At 45.3% G+C, this 19,922-nt stretch overlaps 1 protein-coding gene across 1 annotated transcript in view; it reads left to right on the forward strand.

The window, feature by feature from the left end:
- Positions 1–2,870: 2,870 nt before the first annotated feature.
- LOC310794409 (stanniocalcin-2-like) overlaps positions 2,871–19,922 on the forward strand; it is a gene marked incomplete at both ends in the record, with an annotated part of 31,057 nt that continues 14,005 nt past the window's right edge. Inside the window, 2 exons of the mRNA XM_083656405.1 lie at positions 2,871–2,994; positions 17,433–17,572. Of these exons, the coding sequence (XP_083512531.1) occupies positions 2,871–2,994; positions 17,433–17,572 (264 nt within the window). The remainder of the gene's footprint in view (positions 2,995–17,432; positions 17,573–19,922) is intronic.

The raw sequence follows: 19,922 nt of genomic DNA on the forward strand, positions 1-19,922 counted from the left end.
ATATCAATTTGGCCATTCAGTGGCGAACTAGAAATTTAATTATTTTTCTCCCATGTATGTGTGTGGCGGCTTGTGTAACTACGTTAGGAGAGACTAGTGACGCGAGAGCACAGCACAATAATGAGGACAAACGCCCCGCTCTCACGCTCATGTAATCACAATGCGAGATTTCTCCATGTCATTCCATCGTCCAACTTGCGATATACCGCGCCATGAAATCCGTAACGTTCAGTGCCAATGACGTCGATCGGCGTCAAATGCGTTTTTTGACGGTGGGACCTGGATCAAAGCCTCATGCATCTCCTGTACAAATATTGTACCTATTGAAGGTGTATAACCTATTTTACGGACCCATTAGGTGGCGACAGTGCTCTCCAGATTAGAGAAAGGTCAGGAAAACAGCAGGAAAAAGCAGTGATGAAAGAGAAACCGATGCATGCAGCAGCCAGAGCCATATAGATTGCTCTGGCTGGAGGTAACGTTAGCTGCGAACAGCAGTCAATCCGCGCCCACAACTGAGCCCCTCTGTCTCTGCTGCATAGTTTCTCCACACGATTAGCCGCCAGAAAAGCAGCACCCGACGCCGAAGGGCCAAACCATTCTCAGCAGTCCGGTTTGGCTTTTCGGTGTCGCGCTGGGAGCCGGCGCACAAAAACAGAGCGCTCCGAAAATAGACACTGGGTGCGTGAGGCTGTGTGTTATTAGTGTGGGGAGGAGTTTGCAGCTGAGGGGGGGGAGAGGGGGGTGGGGCACGCAGGGCACCACACAACTACACCACGTCACTACATCAGAAAATATTAGCTTCAGAGTCAGTGAATGTGCTTGAAATGCTTCATTTCACAAAAGGCTGAATATCTCAGCTTCTAATTTGAAACGTCTGTTTTTGCTGAAAACAACCTATCTTCTCCGGCTGATAACTAAAGAACGGAAAATGGTATCAATAAACTTTTTTTTGCTGATGATACAATAGAGTCTCCTCGTTCTTTGTGCGTGTTCGGTGTTTACATAGTAATATCACACAATATTCTGTGGGCCTCGAGAAATCACTGAAAACGCTCTGAAACTCTGGCACTGGTCCGTTCTCCAAAAGTGGCTGGCACTCAATGAGTTAAAAAGTTACTGCACCTCTGATTTTTCCTCTCGGGCGCAACACAGGGCAGAGCTGCAGAGCTCCCTCCTCCTCCTCCTCGGCCCATTCAGTCTGTCCAAACTCAATACCGATCTAATCTCAGTATGAGATGCAGGGAAATATATTATAGTAGCCGATGTGTTTAGAGCAGCTTTGTCAACTGCGATGAGATTTGTTTGCGGAAATGTCAGACTGTTCTCACCCCATGCCCAAGCCCCCGCCTCGGCCATGAGAGCCGAGGAGGGCTGCTGCTGCTGCTGCGTGCGGCCCGGAGTTTGGGGCTCGTGCATGAGCATACGACTCTCTCCCGCCTGACTGGCCGGGAGAGAGTGCTTCCAACTCGGACTGATAATATAAACAACATCATTTGAGCTTATCCAGGTAACATATTAATAAAGTAATGACACATTCAGCGGGAAACTAACTATAATTAAGACATGTGCCAACTTTGACGATGTTTGGTTCAGTATTTTAAGAGCAAACAGGTTTTTTAACTTCCTGAAAAGTTGCTGTTTTGGAGATTCGAGGTCCTGGAACGACAGCGACGATATATGGAATTCTGGACAAAATCATATCTAGGCTACATAAAAAAAAATCCATTGCCCCAATGTGAACTAAATTAGGGCTCCTTAGTGTTTTTCCATCTTGCCTAGTTGTATAGGCTTTGGAGATGCACCAGATGCACGTGCTAAACCCACCGTGACGTCAGGATGTACCAAATATCCCATTCATTTGAGGGCACAAAAAAAAGCAGTGTTCCCCCCATATAGGGCACTTATGCCAGTTATGCTGCTGAAGAATGATACAAATGGTAGAATGGCAACAGTTTGCTCTCAAATGTGGAAATCTTGACCAGCATTCTTCACACACCACCCCCAAAGTCATATAGTTAAAAGCTGAAAAAAAGTGTTTTGGGGGTTAGTTACACTTTAAATGAATGGCTGGATTTCTTATCTAAGCAAATGACAACACACACAAATAGGCTATCAACCAACTCTGTATCTTTCTGTCTCTCTATCTCTTCATCTACCCCCTCTCTCTCTCCCCATTCAGTTCAGTTACATTTCATTGGCATGAAATAGGCTACTAATTGGAAAAACTCAACAGGAATTCAGATGACAGCAACATGCGACATGACAGTAGCAATAAAATAAATACAATATACACGTCACCAAATTAGTCAGTCAGACATTTACATCTATGTGTGATATGAGTGACTTAATTATCAATCAAACATCTGCTCGCTCTCTCTCTCTCCCTCTCTCTCTCTCTCCCGCTCCCTCTCTCTCTCCCTCCCTCTCTCTCCCGCCCTCTGTCTCGCTCTCTCTCTCTCCCTCTCTCTCTCCTGCTCCCTCTCTCTCTCCCTCCCTCTCTCTCTCTCTCTCTCTCCCTCTCCCTCTCCCTCCTCTCTCTCTCTCTCTCTCTCTCTCCCTGTCTCTCTCTCTCTCTCTCTCTCTCTCTCTCTCTCTCTCTCTCTCTCTCTCTCTCTCGCTCTCATTACTGAATGATAAAAAAAAAAGTAGAAAATTCTTCAGTGTTGCGCGCGGTCAAGCCTTGCGCTGTGATTGGTTCGCGGCTCCCCTTGGTCACCGTCACGAGCGTGCAGCTCGCTGGGGCTTTATATCCCCGCCGTCATCCTGCGCGCACAGCTCCGATGGAAACTTCTCTGTAGTTTGTCTCCTGCGCTGTTTCTTCTCCCCGCACCGTGTTCAACTGTACTTTGTGGAGAGAAGAGTGAGAGATGCCGCTGAAGCTGCCCGCCGTGTTGTTCCTGCTGCTGCTGCTGCTGGCCTGTCAGCGCGTCCTGACGGAGCCCAACGCCCCAGAGAAACACATCAAGAGACGCCTCTCTCTGCAGAACACAGGTCTGTGTGTGTGTGTGTGTGTGTGTGTGTGTGTGTGTGTGTGTGTGTGTGTGTGTGTGTGTGTGTGTGTGTCAGTCTGTCTGTCTGTCTGTCTGTCTGTCTGTGTGTCTGTCTGTCTGTGTGTCTGTCTGTGTGTCTGTCTGTCTGTGTGTGTGCGTCTGTCTGTCTGTCTGTGTGTGTGTGTGCATCTGTCTGTCTATCTGTCTGTCTGTATTTCTGTCTGTCTGTCTGTCTGTGTGCGTCTGTCTGTCTGTCTGTGTGTGTGTGTGTGTGTGTGTGTGTGTGTGTGTGTGTGTATGTGTACCGTATGTGTCTGTCTGTCTGTGTGCGTCTGTCTGTCTGTGTCTGTGTGTGTGTGTGTGTGTGTGTGTGTGTGTGTATGTGTCTGTCTGTCTGTGTGCGTCTGTCTGTGTGTGTGTGTGTGTGTGTGTGTGTGTCTGTCTGTCTGTGTGTGTGGCGTGCGTTTGTCTGTCTGTCTGTGTGTGTGTGTGTGTCTGTCTGCCTCTCTGTCTGTCTGTGTGGCGTGCATCTGTCTGTCTGTCTGTCTGTCTGCGTGTGTCTGTCTGCCTCTCTGTCTGTCTGTCTGTCTGTGTGTGTGTGTGTCAGTCTGCCTGCCTGCCTGCCTGTCTGTGTGTCTGTCTGTCTCTGTCTGTCTGTTGGCAGCACTGCTGCTCACACAAAGTAGCTACTAATTCCTTTGTGAAACTGACTTTGCCTTGACTGTCATAAACTGGAGTGGTGGTCCACCAAAGTGTGGTCCAGGTGTCCCTCAAGTAGGACTAATGAGGTTTGGTGTTAATTTCACTGCTAAGAAGTGAGCAAAACTAGAACATCTAAAAGAAGGGGGGTCTGTGGCGAGGGGGGGAGGCCCCGCCCCCTACTGTGAAATGTTTCAAATTCTTTCAGACACACATACGGGTATTTGGCTTTATTTAGGGGCGGGGCATCAGAAGTCCCATTCAGATGAATGCCATAAATGCGTGAATTGCCATATTTTTCGGTCGTAGTGCAAAACTGTGGTGAAGTGGTGTAGTGCAGGCAGGGGCCTACAACAACAACAACCATCTTATGAAAAAGAGTTGTTTTCTCAAGGTCTATAGCCACGAGAAGGAGCCTATCTGTTTTTAGGAGGCTTTCAGCTCAATTGGGGAAGGGTCCACTTGACAGCAGCTAATTAGCAGTTAATAGCATTTCCTCATAGAATAAGTAGATTTTAGAAGGAAGTAAAGCTATGACGACTTCACTCAGTTGCCACAGTTTCTACACGCATCCTATACATCTGTCTATTTAATATATTTTATGCATTTCAATTATGCATAATGGTTTTCATTGGTTCTCTAAATTATAGGCTTATTTTATGGCTATTTCATTTTGCACACATAGTCGCAATAGGCTATTGCAAATTGGATCAGCCAATCACAGGACTAGACCTGTTTAATCATGTTTTGGTGCAATTTTTGTAGCAGGCCAACAGGGAAAACCATAACCACGACTTTATGCTTTCTGCCCGACTGACTTGGCTGACAGATTATCCGGCAGCTGCTGTAGGCTGTCTGCTTTGACACTGCCCCCCGTTGGCCTGGAGCTCACTGGGAAACAATCTCCCTGCAGGCCCACTCTCATAGCTTAGCTTTACAGTAACATTATCTGCCAGTAGTCATGTGGATCAACCCATGCAAGGCAGGCGGCCGGCCTGGACAGCATCGCTGGACGCGTCCTCAAGGTCTGTGCCCACCAGATGGCGGCGGGGGGATTCACAGACATTTTCAAACAGTCCCTCTCCCTCCGTCCGGACTGTCCCCTCCTGCTTCAAATCTGCCACCATCATCCCCATTCCCAAACAGCAGATTGTGACCAGCCTCAATGACTGGTTGCACCATAGCCCTCACTCCCATAGCCAGCAAGTGCCTGGAGAAGCTGGTCATATCACACATCCGCCCCCCACACTCACCTCCAACCGCGACCCCCTGCAATTTGCGTACCGCCCCAACAGGAGCACAGCGGATGCCATCGCCCACGTACTTCACACCGCCCTCTCCCACCTGGAGGGGAAGGACACCTATGTGAGAATGCTGTTCGTGGACTACAGCTCAGCATTCAACACCATAGTGCCCTCCAGGCTGGTCCAGCAAGCTCAAAGATCTGGGGCCTGAACACAGCACTGTGTGCCTGGATCCTGGACTTTTTGACAGACCGCCTCCAGGTGGTGAAAGTGGACAACCGCACCTCCTCCCTCCCCACTGATCATCTCTGCGTCTCCAGCCCCTTCTGGTACGACCTCTACACCCACGACTGCGTGGCGACTCAAACCTCTAACACCATCATGAAGTTTGCAGACGACACAGCAGTCGTGGGGCTGATCTCGGGGAGCGACGAGACGGCCTACAGAGAGGAGGTGGGGGCCCTGGAACAATGGTGCCAGGACAACCACCTCTCTCTGAACGTCTCCAAGACCAAGGAGATCATTGTAGACTACAGGAGGGGGGGGGCGCACACCCCCCAATCACCATCAACGGCACAGTGGTGGAAAGGGTGGACAGCTTCAAGTACGTGGGGGTCAATATCCACCAGGACCTGACTTGGGCCGGCCACACCGCCACTGTCGTCAAAAAGGCCCAACAGCGAATACACGGACTCAAGCGCCTGAAGAAATTTGGGCTAAGGAAAGAAATCCTCAGGGACTTCTACAGAGGCACCATTGAAAGCCTGCTGACTGGCGGCTTCACCACCTGGTACGGGAACTGTACCACCATGGACCGCAGGGCGCTACGGAGAGTGAGACGCGCGGCACAGCACGTAACAGAATGTGAGTTGCCAGATCTGCATGAACTGTATAAACAGCGGTGCCTCAGGAGGTCCCTGAAGATCATCAAAGACGCAAACCATCCCCACAACAGCCTGTTCTCCCTGCTACCCTCAGGGAGAAGATACAGGGTTCCGAAAGCACGCACAAATCGCTTGAGGAACAGTTTCTTCCCGCAGGCCACGAGACTCCTTAACATACACAAATAGTGTAGTAGCCGCACTGTACCGTACTGTAGCTGCTACCATTACGTATGCCTAACGTTTAATTGTATGTTTAATAAGGAATATGCTATTTGCACCTGTATGTCAAATACGCCGAATTTAAAATGCCGAGTTTAATTGTATGTTTAATAAGGAATATGTTATTTGCACCTGTATGTCAAATACGCAGAATTTAAAATGTTTAAGCACATCTAAAGTATGCACCCGACACGTGCACCTATGTGCAGTGAATATGCCACTGTCTCTGACTTGTCACTATACTGCCTTATTGCTTGTTGTGTCTCTTGTTGTTTTTGCACCCATATGCCCTGTTATATTTGTACTATTTGCACTATGTTGTAAACGGAGTCCACAGCACAAGAATTTCACACGTGATACTTGTACCATGGAGTGACAATAAAAATCTTGAATAAAAATCTTGAATCTTGAATCAGCATAGGAGCGCCACAGGGCTGTGTCTCCAGCCCCTTCTGGTACGATCTTTTACATCCACGACTGCGTGGCGACACAGACTTCAAACACCATCATGATGTTTGCGGACGACACAGCAGTTGTGGGGCTGATCTCCAATGGCGATGAGACGGCCTACACACACAGGAGGGGTGTCCAAACTTTTTTGAATGGGGGCCAGATTAGATCATGTGAAAATGACGGGGGGCCAGCTGCTTCTCGCATCATATGGGTTATAAAAAATAAAATAATAAAAAACTTACAATTGTACTCTAAGCATTTTGTTTACCATCTGAAAACATTAGTTCTGGCTGTGCTGTTCCTATTGGTGCTTCTACAAACTGTATGGTAGTGCTGTCATCATTAGGTGAACGGAAAAATGAAAAGTGAACTTGCTTGATTAACCAATACTGTGTGGAGGGCCACATATATAGTATATTTTGAGGGCCACTTAAAATCGGTCAGCGGGCCGCAATTGGCCCCCGGGCCGGACTTTGGACATGCCTGGCCTACAGGAAAGAGGTGGATGCCCTGGAACGGCGGTGCCAGGACAACCACATCTCCCTGAACGTCTCCAAGACCAAGGAGGTCATTGTGGATTACAGGAAGGGGAGGGAGACTCGCCCCCCCAGTCACCATCAATGGCACAATCGTGGTGGAAAGGGTGGACAGCTTCAAGTACCTGGGAGTCAAACATCCACCAGGACCTGACGTGGGCCAACCACAACACCGCTGTTGTTAAAAAGGCCCAACAGTGACTACATGGACTCAGACGACTAAAGTAATTTGACACAGCACGTGACAGGATGTAAGCTGCCAAAACTGCAGGATCTGTACACTCAGCAGCGCCTCAGGAAGTCCTGGAAGATCATCAAGGACACGACCCACCCGCACAACAGACGCACAAACCGTCTGCGGAATAGTTTCTTTCCGCAGGCCATGAGACTCCTCAACAGATAACACACACACACACACACACACACAAACACACAAACACACACACACACACACACACAAAATAGTGCAATAAACCTGTGTTATTGTCATTTGCACACTTCCACTGACAAGTGGACATTCTTGGACACTGTGAACACTTTTTTATATTTATTCTATCTTATTCAATTTTAATACTTTATTACTTCTACTTTATTACCTTTGCTATTTTACTGTTTACTGTCTTAACACATTCACTGCCAACAGTTTTTTTTTTACTGTAGGTAGCTTCTGCCAAGGTTTTTTTTTGAGGATTCTGGCTCATCTTTCAAGAGCCGAGGATTATTTTCTGCTAGGATTTTGTGAATACAAAATATCTCAAAAGAACTAATAGAATGTGTGCTTTCTCTGTCTAAAAGAGTTAGTTTGTAGAGTTAGTAGTTATGTAGGCATTAGCAGTTGAATACAGCATGGTTTCAGCTAGAGATGCTGCGATCGAGATTTTTCAATTCCGATCCGATTTCGATATTTTAGCTCAAAACCGATCCGATTCCGATCAAATTTCGATACCCGATTCGATACCGATTTCGATCCGATACCGATACAGCACATATTTAAGTCTCTCTATGCTGTCTGATAGCTAGCAGGCAACAAACATTTTTAGGGTTAGGTATGTATGTGTGTGCTTTGGTAATATAGTATGTAAACGATTTAGTTCATCTAATTCATTTGATGTAAAACTAAAACATAACAATCAAATTAGGGCTGGGCGAGATGGATGATTTAATATTCCATAGCTCTGACCTAAGCAAATCTGACATCACTATTGTGATATAATATTTTTTTTTGTAAAGTGTATCACTCAATAGTCAATACAAAAAATAATGGCTTTTATAGAACCGAAAGCCTAGCTGCTTAGTCTGCAGATAAAACATAAAAAATTACATTTAGACTCTTATTGGCATGACGGCAACATATAAGCGGTCTGAATTTTGCATGGGGCCAGTTCTATAGTGAGGCATGGAAAGCCTCACTATACGCCATCATATCTGTGTCGTTTCACTTTTGACTGAAAAATGATGCCTGTAGTCTAGATTAAAGAAAATACATGTATGTGATGTTGACAATTATGTAGGCTATGTGCGCATTTGTTTTCCTTATAGATCATGAGTGCTCCGCAGCTAGCTACGTTAGCTTGCATGTAACGTTTAGCGTTAGTTGATTTTGGAGACACAAACCCTGGACGTTTCATTTTGAGTAGGCTAATGCATGAGGTTCTCTATGGTTTACGCCAGCTCTGGGAGTATGAAATGCTTTAAATGCGGGGGTTTTGGTCACAACAAGCTTGTGGAGCGCTGCCCTGCAACTAGATAGCCTAACCAGCTAGCTAACGTTAGCCATCATCACTAACGTTAACGCCAAAACAAATCCGCTGCCTCATCCCCACGTTTGGTTTAGCGTAACGCCAGCTCAGACTTTCCCCTAATCTCAGAAACCTTGCGGGACATGTATTGCAAATTGCAATAGTGGTTGTTTTGTTATAATTTGAAACTGTCAAACTGGTGCGGACGCGTGATTTCGAATCGCACATAGGTTAAGGACGGGTGTGTCTGACGTTTTGGCCCTGGCCATCCTAGGCTCAACGCGGCCTCTGTGCTGCTGCTGCTGCTGCTGCTGCATGCTGGATAGAAATCCTGGAGCGGAGTCATGGAATGGAGTGCTTATATCGGAGCCTTGGATCGGTCATTTTCGCTGGAATCCGATCCGATCCGATCCATGTTTTTTGGCTGATATCGCGCCGATATCCGATCACATGATCGGATCGCAGCATCTCTAGTTTCAGCGTCTGAAAATTTAAGCTGAGATAAATGCCTTTTTGTGAAATTCGATAGAACAGTCACTTTAACCATTTATTTTTGGCATCAGTAAGACGTCAGACATCTAAACAATAGTTTTGAACAGTAATTTCCTCCATAACAGCAGGAAACCCCCCTCTCCTTCAAACTCCTCCCTCCGTGTGTGTTCTCCTCCTCCCTCCGTGGCTGCAGCGGGCGGGTGTGTCACAAGCGAGTTGCTGCTGTCTGTGCTGCCTGGCTGCCCCTCGTCGGGCGAGTCTGGATGGGCTCGCTCGTTTCTTGGGGTTTCGGTTGAGAGCTTTGATGAAGCTTTTGCGATTCTGGGCTTATTTATGCTGCGTGTTTCAAAGTGTCTTGCACCCAGTCTATTTTTGGAACCCCCCACCGTTGTGCGCCACCGTTGTGCGCCAGCGCCATAGGTGTAGTCCCGGCAGAACGCGTGGGAACGGCGTTCCCATACTTCTCCAAGGGGTGTTTTGTGTGTGTCAGTGTGTGTGTGCATGTCGAGCCAATAAAACGAGTGAAACTTGACAACGTTGTCATTCGTCCTATATTTAAGGTGGGCTGAATTATTCACACAGCATCAACTCGCGGCTTGAAGAAAGAAGGAAACATTCCACCTTAACTATATTTAAGGTGGGCTGAATGATTCACACAGCATCAACTCGTGGCTTGAAGGAAAAGGAAACATTCCACCTTAACTAGCTACAGCGCGGGGGAAACCTCAGTTTAATAAAAGCTATACTGAAACATACTGGCTTTTTCAGCATCAAAATATATTTTTTTCCACCAGTACCTCACTATAACAAGTAAAGATGAAAAAGGCAGCCAAACATCCTTTAATTTTTCGGACCAGCTGCTAAAAGGTACGTTTACAAGCATGAAGAAACAATGTTAAAAGCGTGTTTCTTTTCAACGCGGTTGAATCAAAAGTTAGCGTTAATCACCCCATTGCAATTTGCATCGCCAGATGCCAGTTGTGCAACTTGTGTGATCGCTGGTTGAGAGATTGTTTAGCTGTTTGTGTTGATAACTGAGTCTGCTCTGCTGTGCCCATATACGTATTGTAGTGGACCAGGTTTGTCCACGGTAAAGGTGATTGACAGGTAATCACAACCAAGACATTTCACCTGTTTGACGCTGCGCGCGATTGACTGGCTCCTGAGTTGATCAGCCGCGGCTGGACTTGATTAGAAGAGGGAGAACTGATAAAGCGGGGCGGAGTGCGTGCCGAGAGTGTGTCTGGGAGCGGTGCTTGTGAAGCAGGACAGGGCTGCTGTCCGAGCGGTCATTATTGAACAGAGACTGTCATTGACTGGTGCCAAGACGGTACCGCACTCACGGAACGGGAGGCGGGCGGGTGCCCGTTCTCTGTTCATAGCTGTTATGATTTGTTCCCATTAAAGCATATATCTTTTCCTTACGTCGTTGTCCGTGTGGGTTGTGCTCAGGGATCTGACACCGGACCTCACCGGATTAACAAAGGTGGTGGCAGCAGTGCTATTTAGCCTGTCCAGTGGATACTTAACATCCCAAGCAAGGTTTATTTCAGTATTTTAGTTTCAGAGCTGCAAATGTCACGGGCTTCTGCAGTGTTTATAGAGGACACAAGTTAGTCGTGTGTCAGTGACAGTGGTTTGCAGCACTTGAGGAATCCGTGAGTTTGCTCATTTAATTCGTTGATATAAGCGATTGCCGGCCCCGAACGATTAATTAATGAATAGGCTGCGTGAACGTTAGCGTGTGTGCGTGCGGGGGGGGGGGGGGGGGGGGGGGGCGGGAGGAGGGCGCTTTGTTGGGACCTGTGCGTGTGCAGGTGTTCCCCATATAGGTGCGTTCCCCCACTTCTCTAGATAGCACTACACCTCTGGCCAGCGCGAAAGCGTTTTCGCCAAACCATTCTACAGTATGAGAATGGTTTCCTCGCGCTTTCCCCTGCAGTTTTGGCTCGGCTTTTTCTAGTCTGGAGAGCACTGTCGCCACTTAGTGGGTCGGTGGAATGGGTTGTACACGTTCGGTGGCTCCCATATTTTTATAGGAGATGTAAAAGGGTTAGATCCATTTTGATCCATTTGGATCCATTTTTAGATCCAAAATGGATCCATTTTGGATTTTTAGATCCACCGTCGTTTTTTTTTTGGACGAGATATCTCGTCCACGGCAGTCAACCGTTGGTTTCTGCTTGACGAGATATCTCGTCCACGGCAGTGAACGTGTTAATTGCCCTTCACATACACTGCCGTTAGTGTGTGTGTGTGTGTGTGTGTGTGTGTGTGTGTGTGTGTGTGTATGTGTGTGTGTGGGAGAGAGAGAGAGAGTATGTTATCCTAAGGGCAGAGTTGGGTCAGATTACTTTGAAATGTAGTCAGTTAATGATTACAGATTACATGACAATTTTTGTAATAAGTATTAAAGTCGAGCTGAACCCAAAAATAACTTTTCTTTTCTTTTAGTTCAAATACCTGGGTATGCAGTGCACCTATTTAATAATGTATGCCAAGAAAATCACAAAAGTCTAATTTCTTTAGTTTTTCACACTTTTTCACATCAAAAGTTCATTTTTCAAGATTTCATTCATAACAGTAATCTACAGTTTGCTGATGTCACCTAGTACTATCAAATTCCTACCCCATTTCAACCAATCATATCACGACATGGCAGCTATCAATCAAATCTTCATTTCAGGATAATTTTCTTTTCCAAATGAAGGAGAAAATGGCGCCTAGTGCCTGTCATCTGGCAGAATTCCTATCCCATAAACTAACTACTAACTTGGCCAATTGTATGAAACATGAATCAAAAACAAAAACGGTAATGTCTAAGAATGCAAAGAAATGTAACTGGCTCGTTAAAACTCGCATTCCAGGAATATTGTATTTACCGCAATAGCGATAATGGCGCGCGTCTGAAAGCCTGGTTGTCAGGGGTCGCCCCTCGGAGATTCCAGGCGGGCGGGCAGGACCCATGCATCGGATTGTCCTCTCGTTCCGCACTCGGCGGATCCTACTCGCGTAGCACGACAACACGCTGAATCCCACTCAATTTGGGGGTGGAACACGCCAGGATTGGCCAATGCCAAAGCCAGTCCCCAGAATTGTCAAATCAAATCATCGACATGCTACTATGACCCGCCTCTCAACCCTGTCATCTCAGACAAGATTTGTTTTGTCTCAGACGCTCGCGCAGCTGCGTTCCATTCCAGGTCACTTCGACTTTAAGTAACGTAATCCCTTGGATTACAAAACAATTGTAATCTAATCTGAATACTTTTGGATTACTTTTGGATTACTTCAAAATCAGACATTTGAAAAGATTGCACCTTATACTAAAACAAATGGATGCAGTCACAAAATCCACAAATACTCTTTGTTCTCTTTAATCATATCAACAGACTGTCCTGCTGAGCTCAAGAGGGTGGGGGTGTATTTTAAAGATGTAATCAAAAATGTAATCAAGCTTCCTTGACAAATTTAACTATAATCTGATTACACATTTTCCAAATGAAATATTGGCTGATTATAGTTACTTATTTTTCATAATCTGAGTCCAAAATCCCGATTACATGTAGTCAGTTACTACCCAACCCTGCCTAAGGGTTAGGGTTAGTATTCGTAATATTTATACAATATCCACTTAAGGCTATTTGGATTGAAATTTGGATTCAATAAGGTGACATATAGTCAGCAAAGTGTCAATTTGCCCTAAATTGCATTTCTACAGACCATGGTAATCCCAACTGGACGTATTTCTAACCCTTAATCCAACAATAACATTGTTACACTATTGTACTATCACCTGAAACTGAAACCTGAAACTGAAAGTTGAGATCCAAATAAAGTGCAACCAATCTTCCTGTTGCATATTACAGCATGTGTGTTGTTAGTCTATATTTCTATCTCTATCATAATCCTGTGGTCCCTATCACAGGATGACTGTCTGCCACCCAGTTTGGCCATGCTCTGTCCCAGGTTGTCCCGGGCTGCTCTGCCTCGGTCTCCTGTTCTGTCGCTGCACTGTAATTCAATGCACCCGGCCGGCGGCTCCATCCTGTCAAAGCACATTCCCTTCGTACCAACAGGTCGGCCTCTGCCCCAGACCTGCAGGACGACGACAACAACAACAACAACAACAACGACAACACTGTCTTACACCCGGCATTTGGTCTCTGGGTAACAGATAAACCTAAGGACTCCTAATGAAAAGACACTGGTATTCTGCAGGGAGTTCCCCAAGCCCCGGCAGCCGGCTATTTCTCCGCCTACTGGCCTCTGGCCTACCAGTTACTTTATACACTGTAAAAAAAAAAAAAAAAAAAAAAAAAAAATTTTTACAGTGCACCTGAATGCAACATACAAGATACCCGCTGAATAAGTGTCCAAATGTTTATGTCATTCTGGCCAATACTCCACTTCTGTTATAACATTTCAGTCTGGAATATGGAATATCTTTCAATAATCTTTATGACTAAAAGGCTAAAAGTAATCTCATGTGTAAGAAATGACATTTTGGCTAGTGGAAATTCTAATTGGCTGGTAACTTTTAGCAGCCATATTGGCAGGTGGTCAAAAAAGTTAATTTCAAGCCCTGCAGGGAGAGCAAGTGGTGACATAGGAGTGAGTGAGAAAAGGATCAAATATTGGTGTTTAAGACTGAATGATGACATCACAACTGTTCATTTAAAATGAGTTATTCCTCTAAACCTGACTTCAAATGCCCAACATTTTTCCGCGCCGGCGCCGTTTGGCCCCCAACCCTCAGCAAAATCTGGCCCTCTGGTAGCAAGGACATTTTTTTGTGGTCCTCTCTATCATCAAAGTTCCTGGGTTACGGCATGACAATATTTGTTCGGCCCCCGGCAACAATCTGGGTTTCTCATGTGGCCCCCCATGAAAAATAATTGCCCACCCCTGATCTAGCCTCTTAAATTGGTTCTCAAAGTGAACCAAATTCATGCATTTTAGTTTAAAATGTACACATTTTTCTTACAGGCGGCATGGCTCCCCGAACCCCCCAAGAGGGTCCAAGCAAGCAATCCTGTGGGAAACATAGTTATTAGTATTTTCTTTGTTCTTAAAAATATACATTGCCTGTTTGTGTTTTGCAATATGGATATTGTTTTATTTATAATTAAATTGAGCATTGGGCCTTTATAAGAATGTTTATTTGTATTATTTCAATTGTCACACTCATGGATACATATTTGAGGTTTGTTTATTAATTGGGAAAAGGACCACCGGAACAAACGCCACGAACATGATCCCCGGCTACTTTTTCAATCTGACTGGCTACTCAAAAGTTTGGGGAACTCTCTGATTCTGTCCTTAGAGGGATTGATGTGGGTTTCTGGTGTTCTGTTGACACTGTAGTAGCCCACTGTTATCTCATGACACCCAGCAAATAACCTTTATGGATTTCTAATTCTTTCTTCACATTTTTTTCTTCATATTGAGTGGGGGGGGGGGGGGGGGACTTGTAAAAATAATAATCTTGTAGGCTAGATTGTTTTACTGAAATGGTAATGGTAATCAAGACAAAGAAGAATTGGATATGGACAATTAGCTCATTGAGTGCCAGCCACTTTTGGAAAACGGATGCTCCCAGTGCCAGCCCTTTCAGAGCGTTTTCAGTGATTTCTCGAGGCCCACAGAATATTGTGTGATATTACTATGTAAACACCGAACACGCCCAAAGAACGACGAGACTCTATTGTATCATCAGCAAAAAAAAGTTTATTGATATCATTTTCCGTTCTTTAGTTATCAGCCGGAGAAGATAGGTTGATTTCACCAAAAACAGACGTTTCCATCTAGAAGCTGAGATAATTAGCCTTTTGTGAAATGAAGCATTTCAAGCAAATCACTGACTCTGAAGCTAATATTTTCTGACCTGAAACATCTGAACAGTAATTTCCTTCAATAAAACAGCACCCCCACCCCCCTCAACTGCAAACTCCTCCTCCGTGGGTGTGGCTCTGCTCGCTCTGCTGCGTGTGTCAGGCCAGGCGAGTCCCAGCTTTTTCACAGCGTTCCGCCGTTTTTTGTCGCCTGTGGCTCCCAGCGCTTCCAGCTGAGAATAATGTAACTTTTCAGAAAGACGCTGGTGTCGGCAACTAATAATGTGGAGGGGCTATCGCAGCGGAGACGGAGGGGCTCAATTGTGGCAGCAGATTGGCTGCTGTTCACAGGCACAGCTAACGTTATGCTTCATGCATATCGATGCATACCGGTGCGGTTTCCGTTTCCCCATGACTTCTCTGTTTTTTCCTCACCTTTCTCTAATCTGGAGAGTACTGTCGCCACGTAATGGGTCCGTAAAATAGCTTATACACAATCGACATCGCCCATATTTTTACAGGAGATGCATCTGGCTTTGATCCACGTCCCACCGTCAAAAAACGCAATTGACGACAATCGTCGTCATTGGCACTCTACGTTACTATTTGAATTGACGACGATTGTCGTCATTGGCACTCAATGAGTTAATGCATTACATCATTAACACAAATGGTTGACTGGCTCTCCTCCTTATAGATATTTCAAACATTTACCAATTCCAAATGTTAAGTTATGGACTGCTGCTGCAAAATCAAAGCATACGCCTACATGTCAGTCTTTACTGGACAGTTTCAGCTTACTGTGTCTCAGCTGAAGCTTCATCCTCAGAGCTCTTCATCTTCAAAGAAAGAGTCACTGAGCTAATCTGGCAGATTAGCTCTAGTGTAGACGGCAATAAATACTTATTTAGTGTAAGAATGGTTCAACCGTAAGATGTTTGCATGCAAGAAAAACAAATCTGAATATTAAAGAAAAGAAAAATGCAGCAGAAGTAGAAGTTCTCAAGGTCTTAACTCATTGAGTGCCAGCCACTTTTGGAGAACGGACGCTCCCAGTGCCAGAGTTTCAGAGCGTTTTCAGTGATTTCTCGAGGCCCACAGAATATTGTGTGATATTACTATGTAAACACCGAACACGCACCAAGAACGAGGAGACTCTATTGTATCATAAGCAAAAAAAAGTTTATTGATACCATTTTCCGTTCTTTAGTTATCAGCCGGAGAAGATAGGTTGTTTTGAGCAAAAAGAGACGTTTCAAATTAGAAGCTGAGATAATCAGCCTTTTGTGAAATGAAGCATTTCAAGCACATTCACTGACTCTGAAGCTAATATTTTCTGATGTGACACCTCAAAAATAATTTCCTTCAATAAAACAGTGAAAACAAAGGAATTTTGTTTGGCAAAATAATATTTTTTAGCTGCAACCAGCAGCGCTGGCCCCTGCGTGCGCTGCTGGTTGCAGCTTCTTGCTGGTCTTGATTTACTGCTGGTGGGCATCAGATATTCTAGCTTGTGTTTGCCAATCCTGTCCTGCTGTCTGGGTCTGTCTGGGTCGGTGTTGTATGCTGCCCTGCGTGCCCCCCCCCCCCCCCCCCCTCAACTGCAAACCCCTCCTCTGTGGGTGTGTCTCTGGTGGCTCTGGTGGCTCTCTGCTGAGTTTGCTCTGCACTGAAAAGTGCACTACATCCAGCTTTTTTACAGCGTTCCGCGTGTATTTGTCACAGGCTCCCATCGCTTCCAGTTGAGAATAATAACAACTCCACAACTAATCATGCAGATGGGCTATCGCAGCGGACACGGAGGGGCTCAATTGTGGCAGCAGATTGGCTGCTGCAGGCACAGCTAACATTATGCTTCATGCATATCGATGCATACCGATGCGATTTCCGTTTCCCCATGACTTCTTCTCTCTTTTTTCCTCGCCTTTCTCTAATCTGGAGAGCACTGTCGCCACCTAATGGGTCCGTAAAATAGCTTTTACACATTCAACATCCACCATACTTTCACAGGAGATGGATCAGGCTTTGATCCACGTCCCACCGTCAAAAAACGCAATTGACGACTTTAGTCGTCATTGGCACTCTACGTTAGTATTTGAATTGACGACTATAGCCATCATTGGCACTCAATGAGTTAATAGATGTATGCTTAAATTCATATAATGTGCTAAACAGGATGCAACTTCTATGTGCGTCCTGTAAGGTTTGGGAGACTGACTCAAAAGTAAATTTCCTCTGGAGCGGACAAAGATTAATGGCTGGATTGGTTATGTTTTTCTAACCAAATCATGACCCATCAACCAACTCTCTCTCTCTCTATCTTCCTCTCTCTCGTTCAGCGGAGATCCAGAGTTGTCTGGTGAGTTCAGGCGATGTCGGCTGTGGGACGTTTCAGTGCTTCAACAACTCCTGTGAAATCCGCGGGCTGCACCACATCTGTCTCACTCTGCTGCACAACGCTGGTCGATACGACTCACAGGTGGGGAGGATCAAATACATGTCACAGACACACACACACACACACAGGCAATGTTGATACTGTACATGAACAGTAAGACAGTTTTCAAATCATTTAGCAATTTGATACATTTTGCACTAACAACAACTACTTGCTGGCCTTGTAATATTCCAGAGCAGGTCCTTCTTAACACTTTCAGTGCCACGGCCCTTGGGCAAAAGGTTGCTTGCTGTGCCACATAGGCCGCAATGCATTTTAAAACAGTCATATAATTTCTTTAATAATTACTATGTAAACACTGAACACGCACAAATAACGATGAGACTCTCTTCTATCACCTGCAAAAAAAAGTTTATTGATCCCATTTTCCGTTCTTTAGTTATGAGCCGGAGAAGATAGCTTGATTGAACGAAAAACAGAGCTTTTTTTCTACGAGCTGAGATAATGAGCCTTTTGTGAAATTAAACATTTCAAGCACATCACTGACTCTGAAGCTAATTTTCTGATGTAGTCACACCTCAAAAATAATTTCCTTCAATAAAACAGTGAAGGCAAGGGAATTTTGTTTGGAAGAATAATATTTTTAGCTGAAACCAGCAGCGCTGGCGCCTGCATGCGCTGCTGGTTGCAGCTTCTTGCTGATCTTTTGCTGCTGGTGGGCATCGGATATTCTGGCTTGCGTTTGCCAACCCTGTCCTGCTGTCTGGGTCTGTGTTGTGTACTTGGCTCTGCGTGCCCACCTCCCCCCCTCCTCCCCCCCCCCCCCCCGTTGTGGGAGGAGTGTCTCTCTGCTCTGCGGTTTTCTCTGCCTGTGCTCAGCACTGAAAAAGTCCGCTAGATCCTGCTTTTTTACAGCCGCGTGTACCAGCTCCCATGCTTCGAGTTGAGAATAATAACAAATCCACGGCTGATCATGTGTTGCAGCGGACACGGAGGCTGTTGCAGCGGACACGAGGTGCTCAATTGTGATAGCAGATTGGCTGCTGCAGGGGCACAGCTAAACGTTGCTTCAATGAAGCCGCTGCATACGGACGGATGCGATGCGATTTCCTTCCCCCCAATGACTTCTTCTGTGTGTTTCACTCCACGTTCTCTCATCTGGAGAGCGCTGTCGCCACCTAAGGGTTCTGTAAAATAGGTTAGACACATTCAATACCTCTGAATATTGTAAGAGGCGATGTAAGAGGCATAGATCGACACCCCCCCGTCAAAAAAAAAAATTCGAGTTATTGACGCCATTTGGCGTCGCTGGCACTCTACGGTAAATTTCTAATGACGCCATATGGCGTCGCTGGCACTGAATGTGTTAAAGGACGCGTTGAGATGGATGCTTTTTTATGCCTCCGCCGGCGATAGCCAGGCCGGAGGCATAATGGATCCGGGTTGTCCGTCCGTATGTATGTCCGTCTGTACATACGTATGTACGTACGTACGTCCGATGTTTGTTAACGCGATATCTGAAGAACGCCTTGACGGAATTTCATCAAATTTGCCTCAAACATCAACTTAGACTCAAGGATGATCTGATTAGATTTTGGTGGTCAAAGGTCAAGGTCACTGTGACCTCTCGAATGCCATCTTCAAGCTTGTTAACGCGATATCTCAGGAACGCCTTGACGGAATTTCATCAAATTTGCCCCAAACATCGACTTGGACTCAAGGATGAAGTGGTTAGATTTTGGTGGTCAAAGGCCAAGGTCACTGTGACCTCTCGAATGCCATTTTCAAGCTTGTTAACGCAATATCTCAGGAATGCCTTGACGGAATTTCATCAAATTTGCCTCAAACATCGCCTTGGACTCAAGCATGAACTGATTAAATTTTGGTGGTCAAAGGTCAAAGGCCAAGGTCACTGTGACAGGATATTTTACTATTAATAGCAGCGCTGTTAACAAACATTTGATTATAAATAAAACATATACATTTCTTCCTTAAAGAAGAAGCTTTCAATAGAATATTTTTCAACTGATTCGTACCCAAACCAGTCTTATATATTGGTATAGATTGAATATAACTATATGGTATAGTTGTAAATAACGTAACAATTATTTAAGAGTTCGCCCCAAAAAGAGATCTTACATACCAGAATCCTTCCATGTTTTGAAACCCACATCTACACAAGATTGTACATAGTCCGGATTACATAGGTGCCAAAACAGAGTATTGATTTGTTATCCCAAAATGCCTACGTACCTGATTCCAGGTTTTGAGAGTATTTCTAACTATAAAGTTTTCATTCATCCCCTGTAGTGAGACTCCATTATTTATAAACGGGATATCTGAAAGAACGGGCACAAACCCAGCTTCTAAATCCAGAAATGTAGCGTTAGTTATCCATTCTGCAATGTATCTAATTTGTGAAGCCCAGTGA

The sequence above is a fragment of the Poromitra crassiceps genome, assembly GCF_964638095.1.
Source record: "Poromitra crassiceps genome assembly, chromosome: 1".
NCBI classification, from domain to species: Eukaryota; Metazoa; Chordata; class Actinopteri; order Beryciformes; family Melamphaidae; genus Poromitra; species Poromitra crassiceps.